The sequence below is a fragment of the Orbicella faveolata genome, unplaced genomic scaffold, assembly GCF_042242905.1.
Source record: "Orbicella faveolata isolate gen_17 unplaced genomic scaffold, um_ofav_v1 contig_1, whole genome shotgun sequence".
In the NCBI taxonomy this organism is placed as follows: Eukaryota; Metazoa; Cnidaria; class Anthozoa; order Scleractinia; family Merulinidae; genus Orbicella; species Orbicella faveolata.
Window position 1 is genome coordinate 32,363,489 of NW_028301536.1, and position 26,701 is coordinate 32,390,189.

Here is a 26,701-nt window from a genome sequence, read left to right on the forward strand (position 1 = left end):
AAATTGTTTTCCTTTTTCTCGTCACGGTGTTTTCTAAAAGAAATACAAGAAATATTCTCCGTGTTTCTATCAAGTTTTAGTAGAATTCTTTTAGTATGATACTAATGCAAATGCTGTAATCTGATTGGCTGAGCCATCGAACACTATGCTCCCACAGCATTTCTCGTTCTCCCAAACTTCCTCTCGTGTTTCTATAACTCGATAGAATGACGGTACATATGCATGTTTTCTATTTCTTAATTATTGATCCACGAATATATAGGCAATAGCCTCCGTTTGGCCCGGAAAATTATTTGCCGTCAGATTCCCATACAAGAGCATACAAACACTTTAGTGTGATTTATTTCTGATGGGGGCTGACTACCCGTGAAGATGGCTTCCAAAACAGTGATAAAATCTATTTAAACAAACTGCAATGTACCTTCTTATCAATTCTATCACCCCGGTCCACCACATACATATAGCTGTAAAATAACTTATTTTTACCTTTGATAATGAACGTTAATATTTTTTTTACTTATCCTTGCTCATAGAGACCTCTCTCAGAACGAAATCTCTGAGTTACCTGGGTTTATTTTCTTTGGCTTGAAAAGGTTAAAAACACTGTAAGTTATTTCTTGGTGTCTTGCTTAGATTACATATTTCCATACCATAGCCTCTGTTCACTATCCCATCTGCTTCCAAAATTAATTTGCTTTTCTTGGTTTTGAAATTACATATCTTGATTCATCACCAGAGATCTGAAAAACAACAAGATTACTACCACACATTAAAATGCTTTCTTTGCGCTTGACAACCTTAAATACCTGTAAGTATAACACCCTACGAAGTTTAACGAACATAGAGAAAAATAATCGAAGGACCCATAACAGGCCAGGCAATGCCTTAGTATAACAGCTTGCAACAGACATCAGATGGCAAAAGTGTTAATTGATTTACAAATTTGCCAAGAAGCACGTTGTAAGACAAAAGGGCGTAAGTACCCTAAGAGGCCCAATTACCTTTCCCCTTCCAAGTTAAAACGTACATCCGGACCCAACCCACAAAAGAATGAAGAAAAAATAAAGAAGCGATTAGCATGAGCACGCTTGGGTACTTGAAGCGGCAATTAGGGCAGACAATTTGTGTATTGCAATCATAATAATATACAAACAATAGCCTCCATTTTGCGCCGAAATATGCTGGGATATTTGTCCGCGGACATTATCTGTTCCGAGAAGCGAACAGTTTTCCGAGAGCGTAATGTCCAAGGACGAATATCCGAGCATATTTTGGCGCCAAATGAAGGCTATTGTGTTCATTATCCTTCAAATGTTTTTCGTAACAAGCGCAGTTTTGAAAATTGGGGAATATCAATCAGGTATTTCCCAGTTTTAGCTGGGGAATATCCAGTCACGTGACGCATTTGAACCAGTCGAGCGCGAGCGAAAATATTTGATGGATCGATCATAATTTGTAATATTGTCTGCAGCAAAGACTTTGTGCAAAAAGAAAAAAAAAAAGAAAAAAGTTCAGATGACTCTTATGAAATATATAATGTACAGGTTTATACGCATATCGAACAGCTTTGCAAAGCTCTTAGCAATAATCTACATGAACAATCTCAAAAGTGTTCCTGCAAAAATATTTACAGCCGAACGGAAAAAAAGGTAATTGAACTCTGGAACAGGTCTCTTTTAAAATGGCCCGTGCCAGTATGGAAAAAAAAAAAAACAACAACAAACAAAAACAAAACCAAACAAATTAAAAAACCACACACCTTTTAATGACCTAGGTTAAACACATGTTACACAGTTGTTAACTGGTAGTTTGATATGAACTCCTTATCTAGCCATTACAATCGACAATGTTTTAGATATCTACAGGACAATTTACTTAAAGAGATTCCCCTAAGGACTTTCGAACATCTTCCAGGCCTTAGAATCTTGTAAGTATATATGCTGTTAATATTCATCATGTTTCGTGTGTCTCGGACCCTAGTAGAATGCTGCAGATGAATATATCAAACACGAACAACTGTGTTTGACCACGTTTACAAACGCCGAGAAGAGAGTGGAAAATACGATGCGAAGCAGAGCATTTTTGACGAGCTTAGAGGTGTTTGGGAAGGTGGTCAAACACTGTGAGATCTTCTTCCTTCTTTAATCTTTCTTTCTATTAATCTTTTATCTTTAATCATTATTTATACACGGTAAAAAATTCATCAGGTACAATAAATTCCTATAAGAAAAGAAGATTACAAACTGTATTATATTAATTTTACTTTCATCAAAGAAAATTGGACAGCTTCTCCTTGTGTTGTTATGCCACACTGTATATTGAACATGTACAATGCGACTACCCAAAGACGGAGGGAGGTGCCTTGTCAAGCTGTAATCGTATGATCGAGGCCTCAAGCCCCAGACAGAGCATTTGGTTGCTCGGTATCCTGGCTGTGCTTGGTAACCTGGCAGTCATAGCATGGCGCCTGATTAGACGTGATGATCACCCGGTTCAAACCTGTCTTCTGACAAATCTCGCTGTGTCTGACTTCCTCATGGGAGTTTATCTCATGATCATCGCCATTAAAGATCTGCAGTGGGCAGGTAATATTTCATTGACCCAGTAACTTTCACTCTTAATATCTATTATTATTAATATACTCGGCCATACAGAAAATCACAGCTGATTCACTGGCCGTTATCCGACGAGTTTAAACCAATCAGGTTAGTTTGCTGACGTAGGCCGGAAAGCGATTTAGGTTTATGCCATATGCTTTGCAGGTTCTCCCTGAAAGAAAGGTAGTCGGAAAAAAAGTGAAAGTGCGGTTGTTAGAAACTGGAGAAATCTAGCCAATTGAGTAATCGGATTTTCAGAATTTAGAGAAGAGCTAGGAGCTAGATTACAAGCGAATCGAGGAGACTTCTGGTATTTAGTATAAGTGGAGTGTATAGACACGATAAGGTAAGGTACGCTGTCATAAAAACCGCATTCAATTTTGACACTTTTCCAAGCAGTCATTATTTTAAAAATCTTTTTACGCAACAAAGATTTTACTCTTCCAGAGTCGGCGCTTAACTCGGTTTCCTGACAAGTGAGCAACTGGTAAATTGCTACTTAGGGTGAAAGGGATTGTTTTATAGTTCTTTTCCCACAAAACCTAGCGCACATAAATAACCTGTTTGTTATGGCTTGCCCTGGTGCAGTCGTTGCGGAAACATAAATCAAACAAAAACAAAAACACATTTTAAGCCAGTTCATACAGTTTAGTCAGTTTCAGTGTGTGCAGAGTCCAGATCTGGGTTTGAATAAATGTACCAACTGTATATTCGAAACAAGCTTGAGGGAGGGGTTAAAGCTTAGTTGTCTGCTAATAGCTTCATGAATGAAAACTAAATTATAATCCTTATGAAAATCCTTTAATTTAGGTTCCTACTTCAGCTTTGATCTAATATGGCGTTCGGGAGCTCTCTGTAAAGTGGCTGGTGCTTTGTCAGTGCTGTCGAGTGAGGTCTCGGTACTGATGCTGACGGTGATAACCGCTGACCGTTTGATAAGTATCGTCTTCGCCTTTACCTGCTCCCGTTTGACTTTAAGAGGCACTTACGTCATTTGCACGATTGTTTGGGTCTCTGGAGCAATCATCGCCACTGTACCAACGTTTGACACCCCTTATTTTTATAACGAGGACAGAAGATATGGCTTTTATGGTATACCTTTAGATTAATTTAAATGACTACCTCTCCATAATACATAAATAATTCCTTTTTTGCGTGTGATCGATAGCTAAATAACTTTATTATATGACTGAGAAAATAACTTCTTTGTGATTGGCTGAGAGCGGGGCAATTTACCGTTAATTTTTAATTTGTACTACAAGGCAAATTAGCGCACTCGCGTTCGCAGTTTTTTCAGTCATATAATAAATGAGCAACGTTTGAAAGCTCGAGCAATTAAGGATTTACACTACTCGTGATAGTTGAAAATTATTCGAAATTACACTCGCCCAAAGACTCATGCAATTTTGAGATAATTTTCAGATATCACTCGCATTCATACGATTACCTATACTTGCCGGAAGAACATCTTTAGAAGACATACACAACTGGCTCAGGTACAAATGGAACAGTCAGTTCTCCAGTTATATCAATGATTTTATTTCATATAGTCTTGTATCTTTAGAAAACGAGAGTAGGACAACGAAAACTTTTTCTGGTTTTAACAAAACAACTACAATAATAACAATAGCAAAAGAATCAAAACAAAAAGAAACAAATATAAGAAGTACACTTGTTAATCAGGTTCTAAGTTCCTTTACATCAGTCATTCAATTGTTCATTGTCTGATCAGACTTATTATACTTGGACTTAAGTTACAACTGTCATTTTGCTTTAAACGTTACCACTTAGCACTGAAAAATGCGATATTTTTGCTTTCCAAGGTCGTTCGTCAGTTTGTCTTCCTCTTCAGTTGTCTCCTGAAAGACTGGCAGGCTGGGAGTATTCAGTGGGTGTGTTTATCGCTTTGAATCTCGCAGCATTTCTTTTCATCATGACAGCTTACATCGCCATTATTGTCAAAGTCTCAAAATCACAGCGACGAGTTAAAGCCCATGGTGAATCTAACGTGAGTTCCAATAGCATCAAAAGAGAGTCCGCTCTGGCAAGGAGAGTGTTCGCCATCATCTTGACGGACTTCAGTTGCTGGGTTCCTGTAATAATTCTCAGTATCCTTGCTCTGACCGGCAAGTTTCATGACGAAGAGGGATTTGTTTACGTCTGGTTTGCAGTGTTTGTTCTGCCGGTTAATTCTTCGGTCAATCCTGTGCTCTACACATTTTCCACGCCCAAGGTAAGACGATGGACGTTTAAGTGTTTGGATGTTTTCACTTTGCTTACTAACTGATCATGATATATAGGTATGTAAAACGCTAACTTCTGCTGTTTATTCAGTGATTCACTCATATCTGTTGCTATATAGAGAGTTTTACACTTTATCATATCAGCCATGCAATTTGCTGGCTATTTAACTCATTACAGCTCTGGTACCTTAAAAAAGTAACTCGAAACATCTTCTTTTTCTATTAATTGTAAGGTGAGAAGCGTCCTTAAAGGCTGGTTTTATCACACTTTCCACCGGTGTACATGTCTTTATAGTTGCAAAATAAGATCTGCAAGTCACCACATCTCTGGTAAGAGTAGTTTTTAATGTCATCGCATTTTCCGCTCTAAGAGATAAACTTACTGATTGTAGCGTTTCTATATGAGGTCTTAGTTAGCTCTGGTTTCTGCATTATTTTACCAACAACATCGAAACTCAAGACTTGCTCAGAATAGTGTTGCCACAGCGATCAGATCATAATTATATGTTTTTGCGCCTCCCTTTCCTCCGTCAGAATGTATTCATTTGTTTTCATTCTCAAAAATGTGAATGAGGCTTCAGCGAAGGGATCGGAAAATCGTTGTTTGCTTTTTACTTTTCCTAGACAGTCCTACTCATTAGTCAGTTTAAAAATTCAAGGTTGTTCAAAAACAAAAGTAATCCTTGTTCTATTTCCTTCTTAAAAATTTGGTGGGTTTTTGTTCATTCAGGAAATGACGAAGGAACCATATGCACCCAAGTGGAAACAGAGGATCGCTATGCACTTTCATTGGACATTAAGCAATCCCCGAATGACAGCCAAGTGCAAAACGAAAACATTTAAAAAAGGCACAATGGGGAGTGGTATACTCGTATAAGTTACTTTTTACGTTGCTCCCGCTTGCAAAAGCGCTTCGCATAATTCGCATTTGTTCTTAGCATGACCAGAGGATTGATACTGTATCCGGCTCTGTCAATTGTCTGGGTCAGAGATTTAACTGATCGATAAGTGACTCTTATAAAATTGCATGACCTTATGGCGGTCACGTGGGTAGCTAGTGGTGTTTTCTGATCACCCAGCAGTCTGAACTTTGTATATACTAGCAGCAATGGCTGCTCCGACTAAATTATTCGACAATGATATGCTATTTTTTTCAGGTACACTCGCTATAAATAACCACTGTAGAGAACGATACGAAAATATATATCGTAACAATACCCAGGGTATCAATAGTCTGAATGGTACCATGAAGAAGAATAGAATAGAAATTAAGGCAAGATTTACTCCATAGCTAAGGTCACATCTAAAGTTAAGCTTGTCCTCGTTGCTTCTGGCATTTTTTAGAAAAAAAAAAAAGCGTTCCTTAGATTTCGGCCTCGTGAACATGCCACTAGACCAGAACAGACTGTGTTCAGGCATTTGTACTGAAATGGTGCAATTTTAATTATATGGTTAGAGTGGCTATGACGGAAACAGAATTGAAATATTGTATTTTTTTTACCAGGTGATATGCTTCTGTTTTTACTTAATCAAAACTTGGTCTTTGGACCCTAGTTTTGGCGGTCTACGTAGGTTTTTTTACAAACTGTATATGTATCTTATAGAATACAGTAAAAACCCGCGTGTGAGAACCTAGGGATTTAAGAACCTTCAGGCAGAAATTTGCTTTTCTAATACCCCAAACTATAAGAACCTGTTTAGCCAAACAAATTCCAACAGGTTCTTATATGTGGGGTTTAACTATTTGATTTATATATTTTTTTACCAAAAACCAAAAATGTGATCGAGAGTTTAGAAAATTGAATTGTTAAATGAAACTCAAAATGCACAATGTATGTTAGATTTGTTAAATATTTATAATGAAGAACAGACCAGATTTTATACTATTTTCTGATAATCAACAACAATGTCTACTCTGTAGAAATTAAGAACCTAATTAAGAACCTACTTAGCCTAAACTGTCAATAAGTACCCAGTAATACAAGAACCTGTTTTGCCAAACTCTGAAAAAAGTAGGTTCTTACACGCGGGTTTTTACTGTAACAGGTGTTAGGGCCTTGGGATCTTTTAGTAACTTTACCATACGGGTAGTAGGAGCACAAGATCAAGAAGCAAGTATTCAATTTGTTATGTTAGACGTAGTAATCCGCGTAATGTCTCCTTGCTTAATAGATAAATAAATATAAAACTTGTAATACTTACATTTTGTTCTTTAATTCACATCGTAAATAAAGTAGTTCTTAAATTAAAAGAGCTACGTCAGAGTTTGCATATCTTGAAAAGTTTAGTCTAATTATAAATGTTTCAAGTTCGCCGTTTAATCTTCTCCATCCTCCTGTTTCTTCATGGTTTATTTTTATCTCTTTGGTGCTCTTCTATCTGTAAAAAGGCAATTTTGTACGTGACTGAGCTCCTTAAAGGGCAATTTTTATTTGATGAAAAATTCCAGTTTGAATGTGTGGAATTTTCCAGTGAAGAATGAAACAACATCTCCCGAAATTTCTGGATAAGAGGACAAGTTTGCGAGGTTTACCGAAATTTTCGGAAGTTTTTCACCGCAAATTCCCGAAATTTCCGGAAATTTTTGTTGGATGGGTCGCTTTTCTGACATTTAACAAATTTCGGATTTGCTGGAAACTTTCTCACTAAATATCCCTGCCATTTTTCTCCGATTCAAAATTTTTGCAATTTTTGGTTGAATGGGAATCAAAAGCGCCCCAATGTTTGAAGTGTTGTGTGTTTATTGTAGTTTTATTGGGCGCGGGTAGCATGAGCGTCATAGATAACTTGCAGTAAAATCGAGGAGGAAAAAGGGCGTAGGGGCTTGATTTGAACTCGTGGTAAAAGTGAAGAAGAAGACCAGGCGTCGATACAGGAAATGGAAGAGTTTTAATCTTTGCACTTTATATTGACAAAAGTCAAAAATTCTAGTTTGCTCTTCTCCTGTTCGCGTTGGTTAATTGCACAATTATCAATCTTACACACCAAAGGGCGTATATAAATGTTTCTTAATTCTCTTGGAATTAATTTTTGAACGAATTATTTAATTGGCAGATTAGGGCTTGTTATTGGAAGAAATTTTGGGATTTGGGGATTTCCTGGAACGGGGACTGTGGGGTTATTTTCGGAATTTGACGTATAAACAACTAAAGGAAACCCATCAAATTGACATAGATCAAATTTAGAAAGAGTTTTCAGAATAGCAGAAACATCTATTCGATAACCATTTATGTATCAACTGACTTTATTATCCTGACGTGTTGTCCACCCTCGGATGATTGATATGTTACATATATGCGATATTGGACAACCCTGATTTGCCGCTGAAATCAGTAACTCATACCTCTCTTCCTATCGCTCGCCCCCTTCCCCCACTTCAAATTCTCTAAACATTTCCGGCCAACCTCTCCACTGCAGTGGCAGAGAGTAATAACATTGGATAAATAGTATACCTGCATTGTGACTTGGCAAAGAGGACATTGATCATGGCCTACGCAAATAGATCCAAATAGACAATCAGAAAATCCTACAGGGAAGTGTCCTTGCCTGTACCCAACCTGTTTATCAAAGGCAGGGTCGACAGCAATTCACACAAATGTCTACGTACCATGCTATTCCTCTTAGGAAAACGAAACAAACCAAATGAGAAGGCCGGAATTCGAGCTTTAATAATGGCAAACCACTTTGACGATACTGGTATTTCATCTATTAACATCACACATTTTCATACTTTTTGAACAATGCTTTACACTACGCTAAAAAAATGTTTCCTTTTTGCATCACCCTCACTCTTGGTCTTTGTCGGTCGGTTACAAATAAATTAAATAAAAGCGGACAAAAAACGGAAATATTGAGTAACGAATTGCACATGTATAAATGCCTGGCGGGCCTTAATTAAATCTTTCCTGTAAAGGGTGGGACCAGGCAATGAATAGAAAACAGTTTTTCGTTTTTCTTTATCAGAAAAGGAAGAAAAAACAAAACAAAAAAACAACTTCCAAACATTTTATGGGGATGACCTTACATCTATTGAGGACAACTTGATTTGTCAAGTTCTTGTTGTCATGTACATCTCGGCGTTCCTGTGATAATCTTTTAATGGGTTGCGCTACTTAAAATTGTCGGCTCATTTATCCCAGGATCCTTACGGTTTAATTTGCGCAACCTCACAGTATATGTTACTTTCGATTTTTAAAACTTATGCGGTTTATTAAGAATACTGAAGTACCTACGACACGTTAATAAACCCCTTCTACAAAGGGTCGCATGCTACATATGATTAGCGCGATTAAGCAATGTAAGCGTAAACGTGATTAAGCAATGTAAGTGTTTGTAAGAAAATTTCTTCAGCTTTAGGCTTAATTAAGCGCATTAGAAATTTTGCACCATTCTACACTCTTTTGAACATCTTTAATGGTTTGATAAAGCCCCAATTTGACTACTGTAGCTTAGTATGAGGATGCTGCAGTATAGGTCTCGCCGAAAAACTTCAGAAGCTGCAAAACCGTGCGGCTCGTATATTGCTGTCCGCCCCTTATTATTCTAGTGCTACAGACCTGTTCTGTAGACTTGCTTGGAAAAACCTAAGGAATCAGAAGCTTTTTACCAGAGCCATTATGATGTTCAAAACTTTAAATGGACAGACACCTGATTATTTATCAAATAAATTTATTTTTCGTAATGATACAACTAGTTATAGATTAAGAAATAGTGAAATGAGGCTGGCTCTTCCTCAACCTCGCACCTATTATGTTCCTAAAAGCTTCTCTTACAGCGGTGCCCCGTTGTGGAATAACCTTCAAACTGATATTAGAGCATCTAAAACCTTAGGTGAATTTAAGACGAAGCTAAGTAACATCAGTTTTGAATGAATTAACGACACGGCGTCCCTGAAAAGCGGTACTTTTGTCTTCATTTATTTCCATTGAAATAGGTAGTTAGCTCAGTTTGTTTAGATTAGGCTTTTATTCTTTGTTATTACTTTTATAATGATTATATTGTTTTGATTTTTACCTTTGTAGATATTTCTGCTTGTATACAAATGAGTGGAATTTACCGTGTATAAATAAAGTGATCTACTATCGAGCTCAGTTGCTCCTCAGTTTACCTGCATCTGAATTTGAGGCTCGCATATATAATTTGGCCTCGATGACTGAGCACCTGAATGTGATAGTCGAGCTTTAAGGAAATCTTTCAAGGATTCTTGAATGTTACGTAAATTAGTTTCCACCCTGTCTCTTTTTTCCTTTTGGTATCGCATACGGTCTTTCGCTTCGTTCTCGGCTGCTTTCAAAGACTCCAAGACCGATGTGAATTTCCTTTCTGCTGTTTGCGTCAGCTCTTCCAGGTTCTCCTGTGCCCTTTTTAAAAGTGAAGTTTGCGGCTGTTGGTCTTCCAAACCTGGTCCATCTTTTTCGTTCAGATGGCTTATTTCTTTCTCTCTGATGGGCTCAAGCACCGGTTCATCCCATCCATAAAATTTATCAAACTCTCGTTCTAGGCAGCTGCCCTCATATTCATCTGGAATCTCTTCCACGATAACATCTACCGCTTCATCGCGTCCCAGTTGATCGGGGTCATTAATTAAATTTTCAAAGTGTCGCAGCTCCTCCAAGACTAAATGATTAAGTTTTTCGAACTCTGTGTCTGCATTGTCGAGCTCTCCTTTTATTCGCTCTACAACTTCGTCAACCCTTTTCCAGTTTGAAGTCATCTTTTCTGTCATGCTGTCTGTTGTGGCTTTAATCGTCCCAATCAGATGGGCATCATCGTTCCGGGATGGACACAACTATAAACATGCACAAACAGAACGTGTCAATTGCTAGCCATACAAAAAGGCAATGGTATGCTACATGTACTGGCCTATATGGCTTAAAGTCGCACCTCTATAATTCGATAAAAACGCAGAAGCAGCAAGAGTTGTTGACATGCATTATGATGTTGCGAGTGATTTCTTTTCCTTTCCTTGCGGTATTTTCCAAAAGAAACAGAAAAAAGAAACACTCGTGAACGTTTGGAAGAACTCTAAAAAACCTTGGAGCTCGTATCCCAACAGCATTTCTCGTTCTCCCAAACTTCCACTCGTGTTTCTATTTAACAATTAGATTACGCGCTCTCGATCTCTGTATAAGAAACAGAGAACATTTCCCTGTTTCTATCAACTTCACGGGCATACTAATACAAATCCTGCAAAAATATGGTTGGCTGAGCTATCGTACACTATCAGAAGCACACAAGGTGATATGCTTCTGACACTATATAAAAATTAGACTACGAGCCCGAGTTTTCCATGGGCGAATAGTCATCAGACTTTTTGATCGGTCAGATCAGTCCTTTAAGCCGTCATGTACTAACCTTGGCCAGCACTCTTATTCCTGTGTGTCCCATGCCTATGAATGGGTATAGCGATTTTTCGGCCGGATTATGCTCGATTAAAATCCTATCCTGAGTGATCTGTTTGCCGTTTAAAGTGAACTGGATAGGCACTTTGCCATCTTCCAACTCATTAAACATGACTGTGCAGCCGATCAGATCTCCTCTGTAAGCCATGGCGCCTGTACAAAAGGAAAAGATCGACAGTCAAAATCCGTCACAATAGTTATGGGAGATATAGAGCGTTCTCAATTACGAGACCAAATTAGAATTTAAAGAATCGATGTTACCATTTTGATGGGTATGTTTAACAAAAACCAAAACACGATAACGGAGTGAGGACATTCCTATTTTCGTTCTGCAAGTTCTCTTAAAATGTTAAAATGGTATTTGTGGACTTACAACCCTTAGCTCGGTTGAACGAAAAATATTTTTTATTTGAATATGTTTTTATGACAGTGTGTATGTTTACGTATAGTTCGCCATAGCACTTATTTCCTCCTGTTTACCTTCATCTTCCTTCCCGGCAAGGTTAACAGGCTTAAATGGTCCCAATATTTTGCCTTCATCGACAAGATACCCCACCGTTCTATTTGTCTGTCCCGGCATGGCGTGGTTTCCGTAATCCTTCCAAACCACTCCCACTCCAAGACACCTTTGCTCTCCTATTTCCTGAATAAGAACCTTTAAGAGTGGACGAAAGAATAAAATTTATGTCACGCTATCAAAAGACAAAGTAGATATAAAGATGATCATGTATACTAAACGTCCTTGATGCCATAGGTGTTGTTGTTGTTTTCCTAGGGTGTTTATGCTGATGATGTTGATGACGATAATGATTATCATGACTTATGTCTATTTTAGTGCCTCCTCCACAGGCGTTTCTTATTGTTTTCTTAGCGCAAGCGGGAATTAAGATATTTTTGACTATCGCGCGGGCGACTGGGACGAGGTAGTTTATTTTACCGACCCCGACTTTGATTCAATTTCCCTTCATGACACATTAGACAGATGAAATAGTGAAATTGGCTAAAGTATTTCAAATCTTGCTAGAACGTCATGTGGAAGATCTGCTATCGAAAATGAAGTTTTAACTGCATCAGTTGGGCCTTATTGAGACTGGTTTAATCTTACAAATACAGTGGAACCCAGCCTTACGGCCAACCGTTCATATGACCACCTCGTCATTACGGCCACCTACTATATTCTGGTCCGAACATGAGGTCAGTCAGTCACTTTCTTATTTAAAGAACCCCTAATACAGAACCCTTAATACAGCCACCCCGTTAACACGGGGTGGCCCGTAGGTGACCGGATTCAGGGGGTTCCACCGTACTAGTAAGCAAGATGTGATAGACTAGCCACCTGGGTTATAATGCATTGTTCAAAAGGTTTCACTCATACGCACCTCAAGATGGGGAAATTCTGGAGAGAAGGGAACGAGATATCTTGCGCCATGGCATTCGTCCGATTCACCCTGGCAGGTGTCGCAGAAGTTTCCTCCTTCACAAACCAGGAGAGAGCCCTCTATTCTTATGCCTTGACTCTGCCACGCCTAAAGAAAAGAAAGAGTTGTCCCACTTGCCTCTGTCCATAGAAGGTTTAGTTTGGTCCTCTGGGAGTGATGGGGACTTCTAAGACATTCCCCCTGTAACTCATTGAGTATTAAGGCTATGAAAATGAAACTTGGACAATTTATACCACGTCCACGAACATTTTCTTTGATATTTGTTTTACGAAGTTGTGAGGTCTTATGACGTAGTAATGATGCCATCCTAAAAGACGCCATCATGGATGGCTGAGTTTAGGAAAACCCTGAAACAAGCTCAAAAATAGTAAAAAATAATAAAGATTTTCTTCGAAGTAAAAAGTGTACTTTCGGCTGACCTTTGGACCAGTAGGTAGCATTCCTTGGTCAGGCGCATGCGTTGTGAAGGTCCTGTGAGCAATCTGATTGAACATTTCCCGGTTCCTCTCGGTTTCTTGAATGAGTTGGTCCATCTTTCTGTCATCTAAAGCCAACACGACAAAAATACATCACTTCCGTAGCTGAAGCCAAAACTCTTAGATGTGACCAAAGTGTCTCAGTAAGGAAATGAAACTAAAAGGAAGCTGTAGGTTTGCGAAGTAAATTTTTGTGCTGATGCCAGTAAAAGCAAAAGCTGTTTAACTAGTTTCGCATGAAAGGCGAGGCAAAAGGACATTATGTAATCTTAACGGAACTCAGTCACGGTGTTTTGAGTTGTTTTGGCCTCGTGCGAAGTCTCCTTTAAATGGAAGGAAACCTGAAAATAATAGTTTACTAAGAAAGAAAAAACATCAAAGAAGTAATAACAAACCATAAAGGAACAAGGATGGTCAAGGATGACGAAGATTGACACGGATTGCAAACGACGAATTTGAAAAATTTAGGCTAAACTTTTCAAAATGAGCAAACCGTGACTGAGCTCCTGTAAAGGATAAAATAAAATTGTATAAAGCCTGCCAGTTTCCCTGTGCGATAAAACCGTTCTGGATTTGAGTCGCTAAAGCAGTTTCTTCATAAATTTGAAAAGAGAACTATGTATTTTTTAATCTTCTAATAAATAGTCTTACCAGTAAGAGGAAAAGAATATCCATAAGTTGCAAAATATGTTTGTTGAAGATTTTGAACAACCGCATTCAGAGATTTGTTCTGTTGAGTAAAAAGAATCAAGATCACAAACAAAAAAGCCATTGTTTGGGTCATTGTCGCGCTGTCGGATAGATCGTCTGTTGCAAGCACAAGAAACGTGAGGGGGCAATCGAAACTTTACGTGCTTTCAAGACTTTTTAATTGTAAGAAGCTTTCCCTTCTGTTTGCGTCTGCTTTCATTTCATGTATAAAATAAAAAAAACGTCAACAATCTTATAGAAAACGACTATAGACAGCCACGGTTCAGGGTGTGTCAATATGCGTGACATTATGTCGCAATACTGCTGAGTTACAGCGCGGGCTCACGAGCAATGTAGTTTTCCTGCGGTCAATGCGGTCCACATGGCCGACATTGAAGTCTTATGTTGAGTTTCTACTGTTCTTGTCATTCCTTGAAGTCATAAGGATCATCACACAGGGTGCTCTTTGCGTGAATGAATTTTACAAACATGAATACACTGTGAACATACACGGGCCCTGGAATCATTGGCATCTTCTTGTCCTCTACAGCAAGCCATGCTCTTGACTCCAACGCAAAGATTTGAGATGAGATTAAGAGGAACTGGGATCGGATGATAGCTGCTGTATGTCTGTATCGTGATAGCTTTCTTGAACGACCATTCCTTGTAAGCGTTGTCCTAAGCCAAAATTATTGAGCAAAATAAAACACTCTTAGCAGAACAGAACTGCCCACACTAGAATTAATCGCCCTGAGCTATATTTACCTATTTTCGCCCTGCCGCATTGATATTATTAAATATAAATGCGTTTTATATTTCGCCCTGCATGTATCTGCACCGAGCACTCTTGCGACTACGCGAAATAACATTTACATTGTGGCCTTGTTTATTATTAAATGTGGTAAACTGGAATACAACTGTTTGTGCGTAAATGATGTTGAAGAAATATAATCCTGTGGAAAATGGAGCGGGCTGATTGCAGTTTCATTACAAGTGCAGAAGAAAGAAACATTCTTTCCAGGTTTGGGGCTTTGCACACTTACTGACTTAGAAGCTATTTGATCAGTCATGTATCGGAGATAATATTTGCATGGAACAATTATACACTGACTTTCTCGAAAAAAAAAGGAAATAGCCAAAATTTGTTACCTCCACTCGCTGGTATGTGTTCGACAGGAGAGCTATCATCATGTTGACAAGGAGAACTACCCCCATAATAAGAAAGGCCCCAAACAATAATTGAGCCAGCGTCACTGAGGCACTGTCGACAGAGTCCAGAGGATCCAATTCCGCTATACCCAGTAGAGACCACCAAAGATGTTTAAACATCGCCCACCAACTTAAAGAGAGAAATTGAAGTTTGAAAACTTTAGAATTATAAATTTACAGTAACCAAAAGCTGGATGTACAGCAGCAAGGACGCTTTGCACATCCTGTGAGAAAACCCCATCTTTTAATCAGCAAGTTCAACAATTTAAGGTTATTTTTATCAATCCCTTATCTTTTTCTTATTATGCTCTTACATACTCATTATCATTCTCTCCTGTAACATTTGCAATGAAGAAGGAATCTGAAGAAGTTTCTGACGAACCGTGCGTCAAGTGGAAATGATCGTTTTATTTCTGAACCAAATTGACAGTTATGCGTTGCTGAGCCTAATTTAAGTTATAAGAAGGAGGATCTAACTTACCAGGAAATCCCAGATGTATTGCAAGCACTGAAATAAAATCCAGTTATCCGAGTAAGTAATTTAGAAAAGTATGTCCATCTTTCTGGGGCTACACAGTATAGCCTTGGTGGGAGTGGCTCCATTATGAAAGGTCAGGGATCCTCGTCGGAAAGTTTGAATTAAACAGGTAAAAGAGACCAATTTGGGTGTGGTTTAAGCTTTATTTAAACCATAAAGGATACCACTTTAAACGGAAATGGCAGCGTTTCTCCTATTATTTCTTTCGAAGCATCCTAAAAGAGATACTTCGACGGCTAAAAATAGTGGCGTTTTGTCTTTGCACCCTAAGGAACACCAAAATCCCTGATTTACTCCTCTAAAGCTAAGGAGAAGACGAATATTCCCGACCTTTTCATATGGAGTCCCACCGGTGCATAGTAGTAGTCGTTTGCGACCGTTAAAGGAGGTCAACGATAATAACTAAGGGCCTCTTCATATGAGCCCGGTCAAGCGGGCTAGCTCGGTTTCCGAGATCTCGCCTCGACACTCTTTCCTCCGTAAAAATTTCGATGTGTTCATATGAGAAGCCGGGCTGACCCCGGTTACCGAGATCCCGGTTTTTGCGACCGAGATCTCGGTAACCGGGATGAAAATTTTTCCATATGAACACTCCAGCCCGGGTAACCGGGGCGAAACTTTTTCGACAAAATAGCTTCGCTTTCGCAACATAGCGGCCAAAATGGCATAATTTTTGTCTTGTATGTATTTCCACATTGGGAGTATGCGAATTAGCTTTATTAGTAAAGTTACAAGAGTCCAGAAAGCTACGACAGCCGCGAACGATACAAGTTTATGGTTCACCATTTTGGTTGTGTTTCTTGGATTTCATCCCGTTCTACCGGGCCGAAATTTCAGACAACAGACAACAAATGAACAGACAACAAAATTCGTCCCGGTAACCGAGCCAGCCCGGTTACCGGGCTCATATGAGGAGGCCCTTACATAGTATGAGGAGGAGATTATATTTCTGCTGCATGCTGAACATGTCCATGATTACGTACACCACAGGACATGTCATGTCATGTAACCATATCCCTAAACTTGCTACCGTCCGGAAATTACAATGTTGTTGAAATTATATAAATGTTGTTTCGAAAATGACGACCTCTTCCCAGCGCCTCGAGTTTAATTATTTCCCTAATTTAGAGAAAGGAATGAAGGTTGTTGTTACGTTCGAAACTAAAAGGTGTTTGCTTGACACAAAATTCAACGCCTCTGTCAGTATAAGGCTCACGTGACCGAGGCATGTTAAAATAAGTCAGCATTATCAAGGCGTTGTGTCATACTCACAGGTTATCTTTGTAGCTTTCCTGGGCAATGTACGACTTTTCTGCCATATACACCTTTGTTATGGCGATGGAGAAAGCCAAAATGGTCGCCACGAACTGCCAAAATATCGTAGCAATGTCGCCAATGATCTGAAACAAAGCTATTTGGATGGTCCCAATCCCTTGAATGGTCTCCATGACATGACCAAACGCCCTAAGTGTGAGGAACATGGTGTTGAGGCCGTACAGATAACCGGCTATAACAAGAGCTCGGTTGTTGGTCACTGATGCAGCCGTGGCCCATGTCAACATTCTCAACAGAAAGGTGATCAAGTAGATGACTAGAGTTATGGAATCCAAAATGTTCCATCGGTCGCTGAATTTAAAGGAAGCAGCAAAAGAGAAAATTAATGCACATGACAGCATACCATTCCGAGTTGAGATAGAAAACGCCTCAGAAACAGGCTGTCCGTTGTAAACCAACCAACCAAGCAAACAAACAAATAAACAGACAAAGAAACGGAGAAACCCATCTTTCCAAACTTTGAGGTAGTTCAGTAGTATGACAGAGTTTCAGCATTGGATAAAGTGATTTGATCGTTCACGTTTCTGACTGGTTAAGCTTGATCAATCAGTTCGATTATTATGTTCTACGATTTTCATGAGCAATCTCGTTAAATACGAATCATATTAGTGCTTTAGGAGTTTATTTCGCCCAATAGAAGGAAATTGCACTGTATCGTGAGATCACTGCAGCATCTTGTGAAAACGTTCCACGCAGAAATACAAAGCAGAACTGGGATGAACTTTCAAAATTAATTAACGTTGACGAGAATGATAAAAATATTGGTTTAATAAGACTACTCACAAGTGAAGAGCTGTTTATCCCGTGGGTGGGGGAAGGGGGGGGGGGGGGGAGAGGAGGGGGGGCTGTTTTATCCATCTTTCGTAGACGAGGTGTTGCTAATGATTCGGGTTTGTTTTTGTTTTTCAAAAATCAATTTCGACAATACCTTAGGTATTTTCCACACATCCTTGCAAACATAGTTGATCTTGATACTCGACAGCTTTCTTCATCTTCTTCACCATCGCCATTCTCACCACCCCGGATTTCATTCTGTGCGCCTTGCTCTTCATTTTCACTGCACCTTGTATATTTGTTCCCCATCCGCTTCTTAATCACGATGCCTCTTCCCTGATCTACTTTGACGCTCTGAAACTGTTTGCTCTCCATCAGTATTCGACCCATAAAGAAAACCAGAATGACCCACTCCAGACCGCTGAACGGAATGACCGAGGGCGAGAGACACAAGGTGATGTGCAGGCCAAGGAGGGTGAGATAACTTAGCGTGTCACGAACGAATATGAAGTAAGGTGTCGTGAAATACTCGTGGTAGCTCTCTGCGATAAAGTTAAATAACACCAGTTGAATGATTGTTGAATAAACTTGGAATTTGCTTCTGAACGACTACTTTTTATTTTGTCGAAATACAGGAAAACGCAATAAAGAACTAACCGTACATATCTTTTCCTTGCAGGTCTGTTAAAGGAAACAAACAAACAAAAAAGTGAAAACGAAATCTAAAACAATTTTTGGAGGGAGGAAGGGGCGTACAACTTGCTCAGAGTCGCTCTTCGGAGCACGTGACAAATGAGGTCACAACCAACAAGCCGTCATGGAATATTTCTTCATTAGAATATCTTCCAACGTGCAACTTCATGCTGCTAAATGCTTCAACGAAGAAAAGATGTGCTCCTCGACTTAGTCCCCACTAATTTTCTTCATTTGTATAGCCCCCTTAATTTATTAAATTGCTTTTCAATTCATCATTACCCGTTCGGCACGGTCAGCCCAAACGCATTATTTTTCATAGTCACATGATTGTTGACGTCATCGCACACAGTATGCAAAAAAGTTTTTGCAAGTAGTGTTTCCGCCCAGTGTATGCCCGCCCGATGTTTATATCAACAAAGTCATTGGGCATTCCAACTTTTTCAGGTGCAAGAGACGCTTTGAAAGTTCTTACAATAATTAAGAATTGTTTTAATTATAGATGGATTTCCTCTAAAATTTCACCACTGGGAAGAGGATCTAAAAAAAAAGGAGGCTAAGAAATTTAATCCAGATTGGTAATGCCTCTTATCAACCTACATCAAGAACAAACAACCTTCCCAATGATAAATATCACAGGGTTACGTTATTGCTATACCGTGCCAAATCCGTGTTGAGACTGTCTCTGGTTTTTCGTATTCTCCAAAGTGGATGATGTCTAGTTTATTATCGGTGATAGTCTCTAATTCTCGGATATTGACGTGAGGTCCAACGGCAACCGGGAGTAGCTTGATGTCCTTCATGTCTTTTACTTGATTCTCTACCAGACCCCTCTCATGTTTCAAACTTGTCTTGTGATCCGTGAAGAATATTATCACCTGCCAAAACATAATGTCCCTTGTCACCAGTACGTTAAAATGTTAATTTGTAAGTTTTAGCAATGTTTAAGACCTTATGGTACAACTGAAAAGGAAACCATTCGTTCATCTTAAATTTGAAAGAAAATACTTACAATATACTACCTTCTTTATACAACGTTTAAGTGACTTCATGAACAAAATTTGGAATTGGGCTGTAAGAAGCTTATTAACTAATCAGGCTTAATTTTTTTTCAGGCTTTAATCTCACAGCTGCTTAAGTTGTGTGTATAACTGCGATGATCAATCTAGTCTTCATAAATAATCAGCAGTAGTTTCGCTTTTATGTTCCAGTCCCTATGGCAGTAACAATTTCTTTAGAATTTGAAATCTAAATTGACAACTTTAAAGAAATGCTATTCAGACGCACTCTCTTGGCGCAAACTTAACTGCAAAATTGTCTTCAAATGTTAATTACCGAATTTTTCCTGCCCAACTTTAAGGAAACATGATAAGAGGAGCAATTTACTGTAGATCTGTAGGTGCTTGTAAGAATAGTTTATCAAGGTTTATGTAGTGTATTGTGTAATTGTAACTGTAAAAGGAAAAAAAAAAGATATGAAATACAAAGCGAAACTACAAGCTGTCAAATTTTGCGACTTCATAAGGAATTTTTCTGGAAACAATTACATATGACATACCATTGCATATCCTGCGTCCATGAGTTATTTCAAAAGTAATATTTGATTCCAATTTTTCATTTCCCTTAGAAAAACTCGGGCTTCGGGTGCCCTCTCCACCGAGGCAACTTTAATGAAGGAGAAAACTGAGCTGTCCACTCTGCCGTAATTGTTCTCAGGCAAAATTCCGATTTAGCCGACGATTTTCTTAAGCTCGGTATAAACTCAGATTGAATGATTGGCCCCCCAAAAAAGGAAAATTGCCAATACTGCGTAAGGTATTAAATTAAGTACTATATCTGCATTTGATTCATGGCCTTTTTGAAAATCGATATGATGAAATGATCCATGGAATTTTTTGTGAGATTATTTAAACTGGATCGCACCGGCTGGCCCACCGACCGGTGTTTGAACTAATTGTAATTATTTTGCTTAGTAACTGAAAGCAAAATTAAAGGCGGCAATCCATATTTACAATTAAATAGCAATCACACTTTGTTACCTTCTCTGACTTCCTCTCGGAGCTGCGAATTAGGAAATTAGCGTTCTTAAGGTCTTCATGAAGGGCGGGAATCTTTGTAGTTCCTCTTTTGAGTTCTAATTTGTCAATGTCACTCTTAGAGCACATTTTTCTTGGAGAGGAATTATCTCCGTGAATAACAACTTGATATTTGTTGTCATCTCCATGTTTGTCGACGAATTCCCTTATGGATCTTGTCATCAGGTTGAAGACTTTGACAGCATTCTTCGAAGTTGCATTTATCAAAAAAGCAATCTCTATTCCTAAATTGGAAGATGAGGCACAGTGTTGTTTGAAGCTATTGGGAGGGCAAAGTTTACTTAACCAAAAGTGCACCCGGCCTAAATAGAGAGCGCAATAGAACGAGCACTGAGCGCGAGGTCGACCTCGTTTATTTTCTCTTGACCCACCCCACCTCACTGCATTTGTTCAGTATCCCGCGATTTTATGTTGCTTGCGTCCTCGTGAAACAGATCTAGACTAGGATAGATCCCAGTACACGCTCGATAAAGGATGGCTCAGTCAGAAGTAGGAACATTAGGGAAAGTTTTTCTGGAAGCCTAAGTTACAGGTTTTCGTTTTTCAAAGTTAACATGTTCGGTGAAAGAAATAAAAGAAATGTCATTCCTGAATTGTACAACCAATGACCCAAGACGACAGAAACATAGCACAAACATGTTTTTCGACAAACCTCGGGTTGAAAAGTGTACTTGATTCAGAGTATGAGTCTTTCTTCATACCTTTGTCTTTCAGTTTGTTTTTGTTCCTGAGATGCTTGATGTAAAACACAGCGAAGAGAAAAGGAAACATCACTAAATCAAACAGGCACCAGATGTGCAGCATAATCCACAGCCAGCCTTGCAGTGACAGCCACGAACACCTCTTCATTCTGCCAAACTTTCCCAGCCATTTATCACTCATCAAGTTAAAAATTACCGGATGTGCAAAAAACTGAAAAATCGATGAGAAAGTTATAACTGTAGGAGCGATAAGTTCATAAAGAATGCCTAGCATTTCTGGCATTTGCTTTTAGTTACCTAATTAGTCTCGCAGGTCTTGTTTAACGTAGCGACTTGCTTTCTGTGTACTAAATGTTGCATTTTATGGATGGTATGGATCACTATTGCAAACATTGTTAGGGGAGTATAAAGACGAAATGTAAAAGCAGAAATTTTAAAGAGCAATATGTTAGTTAATGGAAATGTAAGCGGAGTATATCGAGGACTGTTATGTGAGACGTGGTTCAAAGTTCCTATCTACGAATGATCTGTTCTACATGACCTACAAAGCCGCTTACCGTCTTTTGCTGCCTGTCAATCCCAGCATCCATTAGGTCATCTAAAGAATCCCCAAGTACATGACGCGCTTCCATGTTGGACTTCAGAGGGTCGAGTAAACACGAAGTAAACTCGTCCACTGAGCTAGCCATCTTCGCAAACTCTTCTGCCCCCGGACCTTTCTCCTTTGCCAAACTGCGAAGCTTAGAATTCGCCTTAAAAACACATTGTATGTCTTATGAGAAAACACGGCGCATATCATTCAGTTGTTTACGTCCAGCGAAGCTGTTCAGTAACATCAAGTATGTACACTAAACGAAAAATATCTGAATACATATATTTCCCCGACATGAAATTTTCACGTCTCTGTTTAAGGGAAAAATTAAGAGTACCTAATGGCACGATTCAAAATGGGATTTCACGAGTAAGCGCGAATTCAAAATTGATCGTCAGAAAAAAAAAAAAAAAAATTGAAGTTTCGTCACTCAAAGTTGCACAATTTAGCATGCTAATACACATCCATGGATTCAGCTGTTTTTGGAAGCACCATCGTCTCTTTCCTCATAATTAAGCATTCAAAGTGTTTTACTGTATTATTTGTACAGTAGAGGAGCGTTGGCTTCCGGATCGAGCGGTTCTGGGTTCGAGCCCTAATTCGGATCATCGTATTGTATAATACACTTTACTCCAACTCACACGGTACGTCTCTCTTCACCCACGGCCGAATTTTTCGAAAGCTGGTTAACACTAATCCAGGTAGTAAAGATTTTTCTTAAATAAAGATGTGTTTCATTTTTTATGTTTTGTCTAGTTTGATGTTAAACTGAAAGTGAGTTCGCTGTTCATATCCAGACATTGTGATAAACTCCTTCAACATACCTCCATTGCAACAAGTAACGCGTTTCTGCCACACTTTGCCATTGCTTTTGGTGTCAGTTCCTGAGTGATCTCGTCAATATTTCCTCTTTCTATGATTTTTATTAGATTTTCTGCAAGCAAGAGAACAAATAAGAGAGATGGATTGTGTAGTCTACGCTACATCCGCGACTGGAGAAGTCGGAGTTTGAGCTCTGGCTCACTGTGGTCCTTACGTCAGTTGTGGTTTTGAGCAACACCATGCAGCGTTCACTGTCACATTGCCTCTCCCCAACCTAGAGTGTGACTGGGTGCTGGAACATTGCGGAGGTGATGGATCAACATGTGATCAGTGGAAGTCAGAGCCGATGCTACGCAGTCTAGCCGCTTAACGCTGACAAAACCTCCGTTAAACGCCCACACCGTTAAATCCCTTGGACCCAGTTCAGTTTAGCCTGCGAAAATAGCCGTCCTTCTTCGCTCCCAGACCGAGTGGCGTGAAGAAGGGGGCTGTTTTCGCAGGCTAAATCATAGTTAGTAAGGGAGACTAACTATGGCTAAATTCAGTGCTAGGCTCGATTTCCAGCCGTTTTGGGAGTAGGGTTGTTTATCCTCCTCCCAACGAACGGCTACATCACTGGTCCGTAGCGCTTGCTGGCCGGCAGCGCGGGGAAAAAAATGGCAGAGTTTGTTGTTCCGCAAAAAAATCAAACCTGGAAGCAAGGATATGTTCTATGTGGAAATGTTTTGGATAGTTCAAGGAACAGAGACTGTCGTTACCTTGTTACTTAAATTTGGCATATTTGTTTCAAATGTTTAAATGCTCGGCCTAACAGCCACATAAGAACTTATAGGTACATTCCTCATCACTGAGTACAATTACCCTTTGCATTGCCATGGGCTCTTGCATGACCATTCCTGTTGCCATCATCGTCACCATCACCGTCGGCGTCGCCCTTGCCATTGTTATCACCATTGCCCTCGCCATCGCCATTATCGTTACCTACTTTAAAAACATTCATGAGACTTGATATTTTTCAGCTGAAAATTTGCAAATTAAATTAAGTTTTTTATTTTACAGTTTTTTGTTTGTGTCACTTCATGGTAAATGATATTATCAGGAATTTTTGAAGGGCATGTCTTTGTTTATTCGTCCATTTGTCTCGTTAATAAATTAATTATGTTGACTCTTTTAATTGGAAGCCTAACCTCAGATGGCAATGATTTCTTACTCGTGAATGCCGTGATACAGAAATAAAAACATTTCAGTGCTGGGTTAATTAAGGCAACTTAGAAATATGCAGACTATCCACCAACCTTTCCTATTGGGCTGTACAAATTTAATTGTTGGATGGTCCTTTTCCTTTGTTAGGTCGTCCATCTCAACGTTTACTTGCATCTTTGTCATTGATCCGCTAGGGCTCTTCGATATAATAAGTCAGAAAAATGAGAAATGATTTAACCAATGATTCTACATCTTTGCCAACGTAAAAAGACATACAAACTTGACTAGCCGATGCAGAACTACCGTCAAACTCCGCCAGCTTCAAGCTCAACGGCCGCGCTTTCAACTGTGCTATCCGCGTTGCTGTGCCACTGAAGCATAATTAAATCAAGTTTGATATTCGCATGACCCAATAAGTCAACGTACCTCCTGAAAGAAGGATGATCTTTTTTTCTCCTCCTCCTTGTCCGTCTCCTCCTCTTCCTCTAACAAGAATGACGAGGTTGCCAACCTCATCCGATCCTCTTTCTCCTGATTCTTCTTCTCCGCTACCAGCACCACCTCCTCCGCCTCCTTCATCTCCTTGTCCTATACAAATATGGCGCAGAAAAGTGTGAAGTTGAAACTAGCCCTAAATTTCGTTCTTTGCGTCAATATAGGGTGATCTTGGCTGCTGTTAGTTGTTGACATTTTGCCTTACTAGCATACGCCTTTCCGTTAAGGGGACATCATGTTAGATGTAAATTGGAACCAGACAGTTAAAAAGCTAATAAAACTTAGTAGATGATGAAATCTTAAGCTCTTTGCATTGGGTGTAATATTAAAAATTAGCTTTCAAGAACTGCAAAATTTCTGGATGACAAAAGTGGTAACAAGTTCATGCATTCTTTGTAAAGCTTTGAGTTTTTTAACCCGTGTCTAAAGCGTCGGAAATGTTCAGACGCTCGACGGTCCAAACTTTGGGTATTTCTAGACTTGATTCATTGCCAATCGAGTTGATGGTGAGCTTAACTTAAAAAGTATTAAATTGCTACATCACCTCCAATTCCTTGGCACAGTAATTTTGTTACTCGTGCTATACCTTTTCAATATCATGCCAGGAATGATATTTTTATAGCTTGATCAGAAACTGGATGGCTCACATTAATGAGGCAAAAATTGCAATCAAAGAATCCCCTTATACATTACCAGTTAACAGTAGCCTACCTCCCCTGGAATAAGTGGCGTATTGCTGTCCACGATCCTAGCCACTCCCCTGTCAAGAGGTTCTAAAAAAGAGCATGTGCATAAGAACTAAATGAAAAATCTGTAAAAGAAACAATTAAACATCTCTCAATCAACACCTCTCTCTCTCTGTCTGTAATATAGTAATAAATAGGCTTCAAACGAAACAGAAGGGCGCAATTGGTTAACAGTTTTGTGGGAATTCATAGTAACTGCACTGGGAGGTTCGTTAAATTACGATTTTGCATATTCGTTTATTCACTCTCAGTCACATTCTTTTTCCCTCGATCAAAATAGATTGCAAAGTGAGTATAACAACATCACTGATTTTTTTCTGTCGCCGAGAAATATTTTAAGTTGACTCTTGGACGTACGGAAGGAAAAAATTCTGATGTATCATCGGTCTCGGCGGTCTCGTATGTGACATATTACCTAATAATAATAAGACAATTTCAGTCAATACTTGGAATAAGTTGGACACGTTTTTATCGGACAGGAGGGCCTATTAGCGGCGAGGGCCCTTAAACATGGTTACGGAGACTTAACTGTTGTCATGGAGCTCTCTAGAACCTCTAATTTCGTTGGATCTTTTTAGCACATATAAGCCAGAATAATGTTATAATGATTTCTGGCTTTAATTTCGTTATTTGGTTTGTGTCGTCCGAGTTCTGATATCAGTGTTTTCCCTTTTGTTAGATCGACTGAAGAGGAAAGTAACAGTTCTACACCTTTATCTTTTATTTATTTGATCTCGGCTTGCAGACTTCTTTTAGCTCGACAAGCAATCCGTGAAATATTCTTCATGAATTATATGCCCTTTTCATGAACCCTCTAGTACGATCACCGGTTTAGATAAGCAGATTCTGGTGGCCAGTTAACGGTGAGATTTAAGGCGTTCCTCTGATGTTGGGCTTGCGCTTTAATACGCTTGCATCATATACGTTAACGCAACATTTATTTATTAACATGAAGGTCATCTTTTTTTCATTTGGACACTTTTTTTCTTGAACTGATTCGTTAGATTTGCTGCAATTTTATTGACTATAACGGTTCATGAAAAGTCCAAATTCGAGGTTGACTTTTTCATTTTAACAAAACCGACAGTCAAATTTCGACCACAAGGCAAAACCGACGCAATTAACTAACAGTATTAAACTGACCAATCCTAAACACAAAGTCGAAACAGCCAATAACATCACGGCGAAACTGACCAATCAGTTTCAAGAGACTTTCTCTCCTGCGAAGCAGATAAAATAATCCATAAATACTCTTTTATATTAGCACTCCGATGAAAATGCTAAATCGGTCGGTTTAGCTTACCAAACATCATTATCACCCGCACTAAAATCTGTATAAATATGTCGAATGGGATGGTTCCTTTCTTGTTGTGATACTGCACATGGATGGAACTAAGAGCTGTGTTGCTGAGTCGATAACCTACAAAAGAAGAAAGATTTGCAAAGAGTCACACGTAAAAAACTAAGGATAAAAAAAAGAAAAATCAATGCAAAATTTAACTAAAATAAAAATAGGAACTGTCTTACCTAACGCACTGAGAGCATCGCGAAGCTCAAAGAGGTTCATGAGTCCACTTTGATCTTTGTCAAAACGATGGAAAACGTCCTGATAGGAGAAATAGAGAAGACAATAGATGGATACGTGGACAGA

General features: G+C 39.0%; 2 protein-coding genes across 3 annotated transcripts; one reads left to right on the forward strand and one right to left on the reverse strand.

Moving 5' to 3' along the window:
• Window positions 1–522: 522 nt before the first annotated feature.
• LOC149118791 (G protein-coupled receptor GRL101-like) lies at window positions 523–7,091 on the forward strand (the record flags this gene model as incomplete). Its single annotated transcript, XM_089290646.1, has 7 exons — window positions 523–605; window positions 1,856–1,927; window positions 2,275–2,585; window positions 3,408–3,689; window positions 4,421–4,830; window positions 5,074–5,170; window positions 5,571–7,091. Coding segments are annotated over 7 exons (1,368 nt in total), but the record flags the coding sequence as incomplete, so codon positions are not given.
• A 1,392-nt stretch (window positions 7,092–8,483) lies between these two features.
• LOC110047196 (uncharacterized) lies at window positions 8,484–26,527 on the reverse strand. Of its 2 annotated transcripts, none has more exons than XM_020752943.2 (22): window positions 26,354–26,527; window positions 25,016–25,077; window positions 24,236–24,397; window positions 23,902–24,007; window positions 23,468–23,587; window positions 22,609–22,718; window positions 21,750–21,944; window positions 21,193–21,403; window positions 20,435–20,715; window positions 19,054–19,273; window positions 18,360–18,383; window positions 17,857–18,244; window positions 16,866–17,219; window positions 15,537–15,563; window positions 14,996–15,185; window positions 14,357–14,524; window positions 13,808–13,886; window positions 13,100–13,224; window positions 12,621–12,767; window positions 11,722–11,896; window positions 11,195–11,394; window positions 8,484–10,628 (listed from the first exon to the last, which is right to left on the reverse strand). In XM_020752943.2, the coding sequence occupies exons 1-22, from the start codon at window positions 26,361–26,363 to the stop codon at window positions 9,939–9,941; spliced, it is 4,044 nt and encodes a 1,347-aa protein (XP_020608602.2). In that variant the 5' UTR covers window positions 26,364–26,527; the 3' UTR covers window positions 8,484–9,938. The 2 variants fall into 2 exon arrangements, with proteins under 2 accessions (XP_020608602.2, XP_020608601.2); XM_020752942.2 differs by having other exon boundaries at window positions 23,468–23,590.
• Window positions 26,528–26,701: the final 174 nt, after the last annotated feature.

Excerpts from the sequence above, each read along its gene's own strand:
- LOC110047196 (XM_020752942.2), bottom strand. Across the intron at positions 18,245-18,359 it reads GCAAGGAAAAGATATGTACG|AGAGCTACCACGAGTATTTC; the intron begins GTTAGTTCTTTA and ends ACTTTATCGCAG. Across the intron at positions 12,768-13,099 it reads TGCTACCTACTGGTCCAAAG|GCGTGGCAGAGTCAAGGCAT; the intron begins GTCAGCCGAAAG and ends TCTTTTCTTTAG.